The sequence below is a fragment of the Pongo pygmaeus genome, chromosome 5 (genome assembly GCF_028885625.2).
Source record: "Pongo pygmaeus isolate AG05252 chromosome 5, NHGRI_mPonPyg2-v2.0_pri, whole genome shotgun sequence".
NCBI lineage: Eukaryota > Metazoa > Chordata > Mammalia > Primates > Hominidae > Pongo > Pongo pygmaeus.
This window is the reverse complement of record NC_072378.2, coordinates 110,783,046-110,795,042: the sequence shown is the minus strand read 5'-3', so window position 1 is coordinate 110,795,042 and position 11,997 is coordinate 110,783,046. Positions and strand designations below refer to the sequence as shown.

The 11,997-nt window shown below is 46.1% G+C and overlaps 1 protein-coding gene across 5 annotated transcripts in view; it reads left to right on the top strand.

Annotated features, from left to right (window-relative positions):
• Positions 1–10,090: 10,090 nt before the first annotated feature.
• The window catches only part of CDK19 (cyclin dependent kinase 19), a 209,361-nt gene continuing 207,454 nt past the window's right edge, over positions 10,091–11,997 (top strand). The window contains exon 1 of one of the 5 annotated variants that reach the window (XM_063667080.1): positions 10,091–10,168. Coding sequence is in view for 1 of the 5 variants with exons in the window: in XM_054493618.2 (XP_054349593.1) it covers positions 10,849–10,976 (128 nt within the window). In the remaining 4 variants the exon portion in view is untranslated. Of the gene's footprint in view, positions 10,169–10,511; positions 10,977–11,997 lie in introns of those variants that run through there. The other 4 variants (XM_054493618.2, XM_063667079.1, XM_054493625.2 and 1 more) reach the window with 4 other exon arrangements.

Genomic DNA, 11,997 nt, shown 5'->3' with positions numbered 1-11,997 from the left:
ATTTTCATTTCTAATTGAGCTTATTTGAATCTTCTATTTTCCTGTTTTTTTTTTTTTTTCCCCACCCAGGCTACAGTGTAGTGGTGTGATCTTGGCTCACTGCCACCTTGGCCTCCCAAAGTGCTGGGATTACAGGAGTGAGCCACTGTGCCAGGCCTTCTCTCTTATTTTCTTGGTTAATCTAGCTAATGGAATATTGATTTTGTTTATGTTTTCAAGGAATCACCTTTCTGTTTCATTGATCTTTTGTATTTTTCTTTCAATTTCATTTAGTTCTGCTCTGATCTTTGTTATTTCTTCTCTTCTGCTAGCTTCGGGTTTGGTTTATTCTTGTGTCTCTATTTCCTGGAGGTATGATGTTAGGTTGTCAATTTGTGACCTTTCAGACTTTTTGATGTAGGCATTTAGCACTAAAAACTTTCCTCTCAGAACTGCTTTTGCTGTATCCCAAAGGTTTTGATATTTGATAACTTATGTCACTATTATTCATTTCAAATAATTTTATTTTATTTTATTTTGAGACAAGGTCTCATTCCATTGCCTACACCCACCTTTCCTTTTAACTTGAACAAACTGTTAAAAGCATTACATTTTTCTTTTATTGCAGATTTTCTTTTCTTTTCTTTCTTCTTTTTTTTTTTTTAGATGGAGTTTTGTTCGTCTCTCAGGCTGGAGTGCAATGGCATGATCTTGGCTCACTGCAACCTCTGCCTCCTGGGTTCAAGTGATTCTCCTGCCTCAGTCTCCTGAGTAGCTGGGATTGCAGGCACATGCCATAATGTCCAGCTAATTTTTTATTTTATTTTTATGTTTTGAGAAGGAGTTTTGCTCTGCCACCCAGGCTGGAGTGCAGTGGTGTGATCTTGGCTCACTTCATCCTCTGCCTCCTGGGTTCAAGTGATTCTACTGCCTTAGCCTCTTGAGTAGCTGGAATTACAGGCACACACCACCATGCCCCAGTAATTTTTGTATTTTTAGTAGAGACAGGGTTTTACCATGTTGGCCAGGCTGGTCTGGAACTCCTAACCTCAAGTGATCTGCCCACCTTGGCCTCCCAAAGTGCTGGGATTACAGGTGTGAACTACTGTACCCGATCCAAGATAGACTTGAACCCCTGGCTTCAAGTGATCTCTTCACCTTGGCCTCCCAACATGGTGGGATTACACCATGCCCAGCCTCTGTCTCTTTTCTTAAGTGCGGTAGTAATTGTTCTATACAGCTGGGAGCTCCAGAGTTAAGTGCACATATATTTAGGACTGCAATATCATCTTGTTGGATTGATCCTTTTATCATTATATAACGACTTTCTTTGTCTTTTTCTTATTGTTATTGCTTTACAGTCTGTTTTATCTGATATAAGAACAGTTATTCTTCCTTGCTTTTGGTTTCCCTTTGTGTGGGATAACTTTTTCCATCCCTTTACCTTGAGTCTGTAAGAATATTTATATACTTGGTGAGTCTCTTGAAGACAGCAGATATTTGGTCTGTGACTTTTTATCCACTCTGCCAATCTATACCTTGTAAGGTTCTATTCTGGTGCATATCAACCTTTTGTTTCAAGATTTAGAACTCCTTTTAGCATTTCTTATAGGGCTGGCCTGGCAGTGACAAATTCTCTTATCATTTGCTAGTCTGAAAAAGACTTTATTTCTCCTTCATTTATGAAACATAGTTCTGCTGGATACAAGATTCTTGACTGAGAGTTATTATGTTTAAGTAGGATAAAGACAGGACCCCAATCTCTTCTGGCTTGTAAGGTTTCTGCTGAGAAGTCTGCCATTAGTCTGAAAGGTTTTCCTTTATAGGTTACCTGATGCTTTTGTGTCACTGCTCTTAGAAATCTCTCCTTCATACTGGCTTTAGATAGCTTGATGACAATATGCCTTGGTGATGTCCTTTTCTTTCAATTTGTGAAGAGTTTCTTTTTCCTATTAAAGATAAACAAAAAACAAAACTCCTCTCTTAACTGTGATAGCTATCTTTTTCTTTCTTTTCTTAGCCAAGCTCCTATATTTCTTTTCTTCTCTTTCTTTTTTTTTTCATAAGACAGGGTCTCACTGTGTCACCCAGGCTGAAGTGCAGTAGTGCAATCACAGCTCACTGCAGCCTTGACTTTCTGGTCCCATGCACTCCTCCCACCTCAGTCTCCTGAGTAGCTGGGACCACTTGTGCACACCATCATGCCTGGCTATTTTTGTAGAGATGGGATGTCCATATATTGCCCTGGCTGGTCTTGAACTCCTGGGCTCAAGCAAACCTCCCACCTCAGCCTCCAAAAGTGTTGGGATTACAGGCATGAGACATGACATCCAACCCTACATTTTTTCCATGTAAATGTTATTTATTTGAAAAGGAAACATTTCATGGAACAAAATTCAAAAAGTCATACATACAGTAAAAATTCTGCTGCCTACTCCTCATTCTCAAGTACACAGTTAACCTTTCCTGAGTAACCAGTTTCTTGTGGTCCTTTCAGGCTAAGTATTGGGGGAACCTGCCCCCAATATTTCAATGTAGGTTCTTTCTGTTTTTCCTAAGTGTCAGCCAGTCTGAGAAATAAAGAGAAAGGGTACAAAGAGAGGAATTTTACAGCTGGGCAGCTGGGGATGACATCACATATTGGTAGGTCCGTGATGCCCACCTGAGCCACAAAACCAGCAGGTTTTTATTAAGGACTTCAAAAGGGGAGGGGGTGTACGAACAGGGAGTAGGTCACAAAGATCACATGCTTCAAAGGGCAAAAAGGAGAACAAAGATCACATGCTTCTGAGGCCAATAAAGACCACAAGGCAAAGGGCAAAGCAAAGATCACAAGGCAAAGGGTAAAGTCAAAAACTCCTGATAAGGGTCTATGTTCAGCTGTGCATGTATTGTCTTGATAAACATCTTAACAGAAAACGGGGTTCGAGAGCAGAGAACTGGTCTGATCTCAAATTTACCAGGGTGGGGTTTCTTCCCCATCCTAATAAGCCTGAGGGTACTGCAGGAGACCAGGTCATATTTCAGTCCTTATCTCAACCACCTAAGACAGATACTCCCAGAGTGGCCGTTTATAGACCTTCCCTCAGGCAGGCATTCCTTTCCCAGGGTATTAATTATTAATATTCCTTGCTGGGAAAAGAATTCAGTGATATCTTCCCTGCTTGTACGTCCATTTATAGGCTCTCTGCGAGAAGAAAAATATGGCTCTATTCTGCCCAACCCCGCAGGCAGTCAGACCTTATGGTTGTCTTCCCTTGTGTCCGAAAATCACTGTCATTCTGTTCTTTTTCAAGGTGCACTGATTTCATACTGTTCAAACACACATTTTTTTACAATCAATTTGTATAGTTAGATACAATTATCACAGTTGTCCTGAGGTGACGTACATCCTCAGTTTACGAAGATAACAGGATTAAGAGATTAAAGTAAAGATAGGCATAAGAAATTATAAAAGTATTAATTTTGGGAACTGATAAATGTCCATATTAAAATGAAATCTTCACAATTTATGTTTCTCTGCTGAGACTCCAGCCGGTCCCTCCGTTCAGGGTCCCTGACTTCCTGCAACAGCTAAGTATATGTGCATACAAACAAATGTGTACATTTTCTTTTTTAAAAAAGTTAGCACTGGGTATGGTGGCTCATGCCTGTAATCCCAGCACTTTGGGAGGCTGAGGTGGGCAGATCACGAGGTCAGGAGTTCGAGACCAGCCTGGCCAACATGGTGAAACACTGTCTCTACTAAAAATACAAAAATTAGCTGGGTGTGGTGGTAGGTGCCTGTAATCCCAGCTACTTGGGAGGCTGAGGCAGGAGAATCGTTTGAACCCAGGTGACGGTTGTAGAGAGCCAAGATTGCGCCATTGCACTCCAGCCTGGGCGACAGTGCGAGACTACGTCTCAACAACAACAAAAAAGTTAGCATATCATAGACACTCTACATATTCTTGCTTTTTTCATATAAAAATATATCTTGGAGGTCTTTTCATGTCAATCAATAAATAATTTCTGCACTGTTCATGTCTTCTGAAAAACAGATGCCAAGATGGGATTAGACATGCAAGAGATTTATTGGAGGAAATAATGGGGAGCGAGCTGGAGGAACTATCAGATTGTAATGCAGCCTTGACCCCTGTGAAGGGGAGAGGGAAGGTAGGGTTGGGTAGGCAGTGACTCAGACCGTAACACAGTTCTAAGAAAGTTTCAGGGCCAGGTGTGGTGGCTCACACCTGTAATCCCAACACTTTGGGAGGCTGAGGTGGGCAGATCACTTGATCCCCAGAGTTTGAGACCAGTCTTGGCAAGACCCTGTCTCCACAAAAAAAAAAAAAAAAGAAAAAAGAAGAAGAAGAAAAGAAAAAAGTTTCAGCCAGACCCATAAATATTAAAAATTAATTTTTTTTTGAGATGGAGTCATGCCCTGTCACCCAGGCTGGAGTGCAGTGGTGCAATCTCGGCTCACTGCAACCTCTGCCTCCTGGGTTCAAGTGATTCTCCCACCTCAGCCACCCAAGTAGCTGGGATTACAGGTGCCCGCTGCCATACTTGGCTAATTTTTGTGTTTTTAGTAGAGACGGGGTTTCACCATGTTGACCAGGGTGGTCTCTTGGCCAGGCTGGTCTTGAATTCTTGACCTAGTGATCCACCCTCCTCGGCCTCCCAAAGTGCTGGGATTACAGGCGTGAGCCACTGCACCCGGCTTGTCTCAGTGTGTTTATATGTAAATGGGAAAAATAGAACATGTTGGGTCTCAGAAAACAGAACTCCAAAATATGGCACTTTGGCGTGTTGAACTAAAGAAACAGCCTCCAGCTGCTGCCTCCATGCCACAACCATTTCTCAGTCCTCTGTTCCTCCCAAAGCACAGGATGAGGCTATTCTCTGAAGTTTTCTTATCTATGTAGAAACTGAAACTGCCGTAGAAGAACACAACAACTTTTAATTTTCTCCCTGGAATTTCATTAACCAGCGAAGATTAAAACTCATATCACAAAGGAAGACACTGAAAATTAAACACCACAGTAGAGACCAGATGAACTTTGTCCCACACTATGTTCTGTTGTCTGGTCCCATTTAGTTTCTTATTTTATTTATTTATTTTTGAGACGGAGTCTTGCTCTGTTGCTGGAGTGATGTGGCACGATCTCAGCTAACTGTAACCTCTGCCTCCCGGGTTCAAGTGATTCTCCTGCCTCAGCCTTCCAAGTAGCTGGGATTATAGGCACGCACCACAATGCCCTGCTAATTTTTGTATTTTTAGTAAAGATGGGGGTTTCACCGTGTTGGCCAGGCTGGTCTCCAACTCTCGACTTCAAGTGATCTGCCCACCTTGGCCTCCCAAAGTGCTGGGATTACAGGCATGAGCCACCACGCTTGGCCAATTTAGTTTCTAATGAGAATCATTTACTAACCATTTTGTGAGCATTGGGCCCACTCATTTCCCCTAAAAACGATTTACTACCAGCTGGGTGTGGTAGCTCATGCCTGTAATCCCAGCACTTTGGGAGGCCAAGGCAGGCGGATCACCTGGAGATCGGGAGTTGGAGACCAGCCTGACGAACATGGAGAAACCCCATCTCTACTAAAAATACAAAATTAGGCGGGCATGCTAGTGCATGCCTATAATCCCAGCTACTTGGGAGGCTGAGGCAGGAGAATTGCTTGAACCTGGGTGGTGGAGGTTGTGGTGAGCCAAGATCGCACGATTGCACTCCAGCCTGGGCAACAAGAGCAAAAGTCCATCTCGAAAAAAAAAAAAAAGAAAAAAAAGAAGAATTTGGAGTGTCCATAGAGTAAAGTGAAAGCAAGTTTACAGGAGAAGTAAATAAAAGAATGGCTACTCCGTAGGCAGAGCCGAGGTATGGGCTGCTCCACTGAGTATACTTATAGTTATTTCTTGATTACATGATAAACAAGGGGTGGATTATTCACAAGTTTTCTGGGAAAGACATGGGGACTTCCCACAAGTGAGGGCTTCTCCCCTTTTTAGACTCTATAGGGTAACTTCTCAAGTTGCTATGGCATTTGTAAACTGTCATGGCACTGGTAGGATGTCTACCATAATGCATGCTAATGCATTATAACTAACATATAATGGGCAACAAGGAGACCAGAGGTCAGTGAGTAGACCAGAGGTCACCATCCTGGTTTTGGTGGGTTTTGTCTAGCTTCTTTACTGCATCTAATCAGCAGAGTCTTTATGATCTGTATCTTGTGCAGGCTTCCTATTTCACCATGTGACTAAAAACACCTAGCTTCCTGGGAATGCAGCCCAGCAGGTCTCAGCCTTATTCTACCCTGTTCAAGATGGAGTCACTGTGGTTCAAATGCCTGACAGTTATTTCTATCTTGATGCCCCCATAGGCACTTCCAATTCGACATGCCCCAACCAAGCTTATCTTTCTCTCAAAAATTGCTCCCATCCCTGTGTTTCCTAACTTTCTGAAATTTCTACCATATTGCTGAAGTCAAAATTCTCAAAGTTATCTTGGATTCTTCCCTCTCCTTTAGTCCCACATTTAATTAATTACTAAGTCTTGTTAAATTTACTCCTAAATAATTATAGTATGCGCTTTTTTCTCATAGTGCTGCTCTTCCGTGGTTCAGATCCTTGTTTTTTGTTTGTTTGTTTTGAAACAGAGTTTCGATCTTGTTGTCCAGGCTGGAGTGCAATGGTGCAATCTCGGCTCATTGCAACCTCTGCCTCCCGGGTTCAAGTGATTCTCCCGCCTCAGCCTCCTGAGTAGCTGGGATTACAGGCATGCGCCACCACGCCCGGCTCATTTTGTATTTTTAGTAGAGACGGGGTTTCTCCATGTTGGTTAGGCTGGTCTCAAACTCCTGGACTCTGGTGATCCGCCCACCTCGGCCTCCCAAAGTGGTGGGATTACAGCCGTGAGCCACTGCATCCGGCCCAGATCCTTGTTTTTACTGTACTATTGCAATAGCTTCTTTGCTAGTCTCACCTTCCTCCAATCGAACCTGAACACTTTTGTCAGAGAATTTGCTTAATACACAAGGCTGATTATAGTTCTCCTTAGCTCAAAAGTCTGTAATAGCTTCCTATTGCCTACAGAATTGAGAAAAGAAAAACTTTCATTTGAGGAATGTGAGGCCTTTTAAATTATAAGGCACAGAGAGACATTAAAATAATACAGGAATTAGGCTTGCGCCTATAATCCCAACACTTTGGGAGGCCGAGGTGGGCGGATCACTTGATGCCAGGAGTTCAAGACCAGCCTGGCCAACATGGCAAAACCCTGTCTCTACTAAAAATACAATTAGGTGGGCTTGGTGGCGCATGCCTGTAATCCCAGCTACTCAGGAGGCTGAGACAGGAGAATCACTAGAACCCAGAAGGCAGAGGCTGCAGTGAGGTGAGATCGCACCACAGCATTCCAGCCTGGGTGACAGAGTAAGACTCTGTCTCAAAATAAATAAATAAATAAATAAATAAATAAATAAATAAATAAGATACTGGAATCAGGTGGTACTTTCCCCTTGAGCTATGTATTCATCTCCTGAAACTGCTTGCTATTGCCACAAGTAGCTACAAATTAATCCAATAATGCTGCACCAGATGCTATAACCCACACCCTATATCTTAACAATGTATAGATCATTCATTAATCAATGTTATTCCTGTAAACCGATGAGAATTCCTCACAAACAACTTTGAGCCCACTTCCTATCCCCCTTTCTTTGCCTTTAAAAATCTACTTGCAACTGCTCCTGATTGGAGTATACATTCAGGGCAACTTGTACCTATACTCCTGGGTTGCAATTCTAAAACTTGGCTCAAATAAACTCTCTACTTATGTTAATTTTGCCCCAGCTTTTTCCTTTTAGTTCGACAGAATAATGAAACCTAAAACCTCTCCTTGACATAAATAGCTTTTCATAATTTGACCTCTGCTTATCTGTTTAGTATTTTCTTATCCATTACTTTTTCCTGTCTTAATCTGTAATATTCAAACTAGTTGCATTTCTCAGAATACATGCTGTTCTCTCATGATTTATGCACATGCTGTTCTACCTGAAATAATTCCTTGTTTCTTGCTCTTCGACTTGTCCTTCAAGTAAAGTCCTACTCATGCTTTAAATTTTGGCTCTCACTCAGCAGATGGGGCTGGAGTGAAAAAAAAATTGGCTCAAACCTACCAACTTCATGAAGTCTACCCTGACTCACTTAGAACCCCGCCTATTCTACCAGTGCTCTTTTAAACCACAGTTTATTTTTAATTTGCTTGCATATTTGTTTTTTCAGGTTTAATTCCCCAATGGAAAAAGACCAATTTTTTTTCCTGCTATCTCCAGCAGTTATTATAGTGCATGGCAACAACAGCAATTGAGATTTTTCTTGATTAAAGATACCATTTTTTTTTTTGAGACGGGGTCTTGCTCTGTCACCCAGGCTGGAGTGCAGTGGCATGGTCTGAGCTCACTGCAACTTCCGCCTCCCGGGTTCAAGGGATTCTCCTGCCTCAGCCTCCCGAGTAACTGGGACTACAGACACATGCTACCACACCTGGCTAATTTTTGCGTTTTAATAAGAGGCAGGGTTTCACTGTCTTGGCCAGGCTGGTCTCGAACTCCAGATCTCGTGATCCACCTGCCTCGGCCTCCCCAAGTGCTGGGATTACAGGCGTGAGCCACTGCACCCAGCCTGAAGACACTCTTAAGGTCTAAGGAAGTTTTCCAGGAGTGGGTGACCTAGCAAATAAGGTAAATCATTCCCCCTCCCACTAGTTTTCCAAGCTTCTTTCAAAACCTAGCAGGCAGTTCACTATTCTTTCCTTATCTACCACTTTGGGTTAGAATTGACAATTCCCTTCTTTGTCCTCCTAATGAATGTGTTATGTCCTATCCTAGCACCAATCATGTTTAAGTGTGTATCCCAAGCATTTGGGACATTAGGCTCACCATTACAGGGGAGGAAACCCTCCTAGGTTCTTCAGCTGGTCTATAAACTAAATTGATACCAGTCAGGTTAACAGGAGAAAAACAGTTTTAATTACGTATGTATGCACAAGAGTCCCAGAAAATATGAGACTCAAAGAAGGGCCAGATGTTTGACACTTACATTACATCCTGACCTCAGAAAGGAAGTGGGGCCCGGCATGGTGGCACGGACCTGTAATCCCAGCTACTCAGGAGTCTGAGGCAGGAGGATCCTTGAGCTCAGGAGTTGGACGCCAGCCTGGGCAACACAGCAAAGCCAGTCTCTTCAAAATAAAAGTGGGGTTTGGGGCTTCCAGGGGTGGTGGAGACAAGTTAAGGGAGGATAAGAGGAGAAAATGTAAGGTGAATAAAGGTTGACTTTTATGCAGATAAAAGTATCTCTGATACAAGTTGACTAGCAGCAGCTCTCTTTTTGGTACAGATTCCTTTAATTATGAAAATTTCCTTTAGAAATGTAAATTTCTCTTTACAAAGGAAGAGTTTTATCCTTTATTTTAGGCAGTAGTGGGATAAGTGAAGCATTTTCCTGTGTTGGTTGGATCTTAATTTATTTTGCTAAAAGACATCAATATGCCAGAGTGGCGTATTTTGGGGTGGCATATTCTGGACTCCTTCAGTTATAATTTGGGGTAGTGTGTCCTGAGCCCTAACACAATGAAATCAACGTTCACCCTAACTAAAGGGGCTTTCTTAAACATTCTAGAACCTCACCATCATGCATAGACCATAAAAAATCCTTTACAATTCAACCCAAAGGATCGTAAATGCGGCTTCCTCCAGGCACTTTTAATTGTCCTTAGACTGACGGCCAAAGCCTGGTTATCGGAACCGCATATGCTAAGAGAAAGCTGACTACAGCGCCAAGAAAATGATGATTGGCTGCCGGGGCTCAGAAGTTGCATGTTCTCCTCTGGCTAAGGCAGGCTCTAGGAAACTGCTGAAGGTTCAGTTTTTGAAATACGGTTTTTGCATCGTAAAGGAAAAAGATCAACCTATCGGGAAGAACCGAGCACATTCAATCACCAATCAAGAGCGGGAAAGAAGCCAAAGCCTGGGGATACCCACGCACCAACGAGGACGTCATTCTCCAGCCCCCGCCAATGAGCAGCGGGACGGGGGGCGGGGCAATAGGCGGACCCATTGCCCTAGAAAACAAACAAGCTGCGGTACAGCTGTCCTCACCAGCCCTCGCCTCCCAAGTCACTGCAGCCAACCCCTCAGCAAGGTGCTGATTTAATGCTTTCCATGCTTTCTGCGGGGCCTAGTTACAGTGAAGTATCCCCTTCCCACTAGAGTAAGGCACTTCTTTCCAGTGCCTCCCCGAGAACCGCAGAAAGCACACTGGAACTTCGAGCTTTCTACCTTCACAGGAACCGGGAGCAGCGCTCTACCTGGGATTGGGGGGGGGGAGGTGGGGGGCGGTGGCCCTGGTACGCAGGCGCGCATGCTTTGTGGGGGGCGAGGCTGTGGCGGCCCGAGGTAACTTGGGAGCTGTATTTCTTACGCCCGCAAAACCGCGTAGGCCGCTGAGGCCTTCGCGACTTCATTTCCCAGGAGCCTCCGCGACCATGGGGCGGGCCGGTGAGTTCGTTAATGAGCTCGAGGAAGCCACGGCGCGGCCCACCAGGTTCCAAAACAAGGAAATGAAGAGGGGAGGCGGGACTGGGGGTGCCTGCGGGAGCAGCCGCCGCCGTCGCGGAGGAGGAGGAGGAGGAAGAGGTGGAGGAGGTGGCTGCTGCGGCCGCCGAGGAGTCCCTTGCTGAAGGCGGACCGCGGAGCGGCGGGCGGCGCGCGCGCGCGCGAGGCGGCTGTTAGAGAAGTGGAGCGGCGGTCGCGGGGGGAGGAGGAGGAGGGACTGAGCGGCGGCGGCCCCCGCGTCCCGTGCCTCTATGGGGGAAGCAGACAATGGATTATGATTTCAAGGCGAAGCTGGCGGCGGAGCGGGAGCGGGTGGAGGATTTGTTTGAGTACGAAGGGTGCAAAGTGGGACGCGGCACCTACGGTCACGTCTACAAGGCGAGGCGGAAAGATGGGTAAGAGCAGGGGCGGGAGGAGTAGGCTCGCTCGGGTCCTCGCCCTGCCCGCGACCCGGCGGTATGGGTGGGTCGGATCCCAGTCGGGCGGTGCCCGAGGGGCGAGGCGGAGGGGGTCGCAGGGTTGCGTCCCGACACCGACTCCTAGGGGCGCCCGTTCCGCCCGTCTCCCCCGCGCGGCCCCGTCGCGTCCCTCGAACTCCCGCGGCGCAGCCCGGTCCGAGGCGTCGGTCCCGTCCCAGAGGGGCGCCCTCCGAGTGCTCGGAGACGGCGGGGGGACTCGAGTTGGGACCGCGGTGGAGGAGGAGTTTGTGGGGTCTGGTCTCTTGGGGGAACGCAGCGGGCAGGCAGAGCTCCGCTGCGGAGTTGCCGCTCCGGCCCTGGGTAGTGACGGTCGTTGTGGAACTTCCAATCGGCTGAGCGCCTCGCGGGGGCGGCGGTTTGAAACCTCGCCGGGGAGGCTGTCGGGCGAACGCGGCCTGGGGTCCTCGCCAGCCGCGCGGCTCTGCCCCGCTGGGCACCGCCGCCCCCAGCAGCGATCTCCGCCGCTCGGGCTGGCCTGCCCGTTGGCCTCTGTATGCAGTGCTCCCATCCCTGTTGTATGCCCGGCGTCCCGGATTTCTCATTCTCGCATTCTTAATTGCGTACCTTCCCCCTTCGAAGGAGACCTGATGGGCTAGTTGGGTTTCGCAAGCGGTAACAAGAGTTGGCTGAATTCTCTGCTACCCACCCTTTACCTCGCAGCCCCTTGGGTATCTTGGGTATTAGTCCTCCACTCTATCCTCTGCCAGATAACTGTGGGCTGAGGCTTATGGAGTACCTAGATTATCAAAAAGGGAATACGGAGTGACAGAGCTGGGCCTGAACCTTTGTTTTCCTAGGAGTTGAGGGAGAACTGTAAGAACACCTTGGGAAGCCTTTACTGGTTGTCCTCTTAAGAAGAGCTGGATAATGTACTGAGAATGCCTATCCTTCCTTGGTCCTGGAGGGCAGACAGCAGCTACAGCAGGACTGGTGGAAC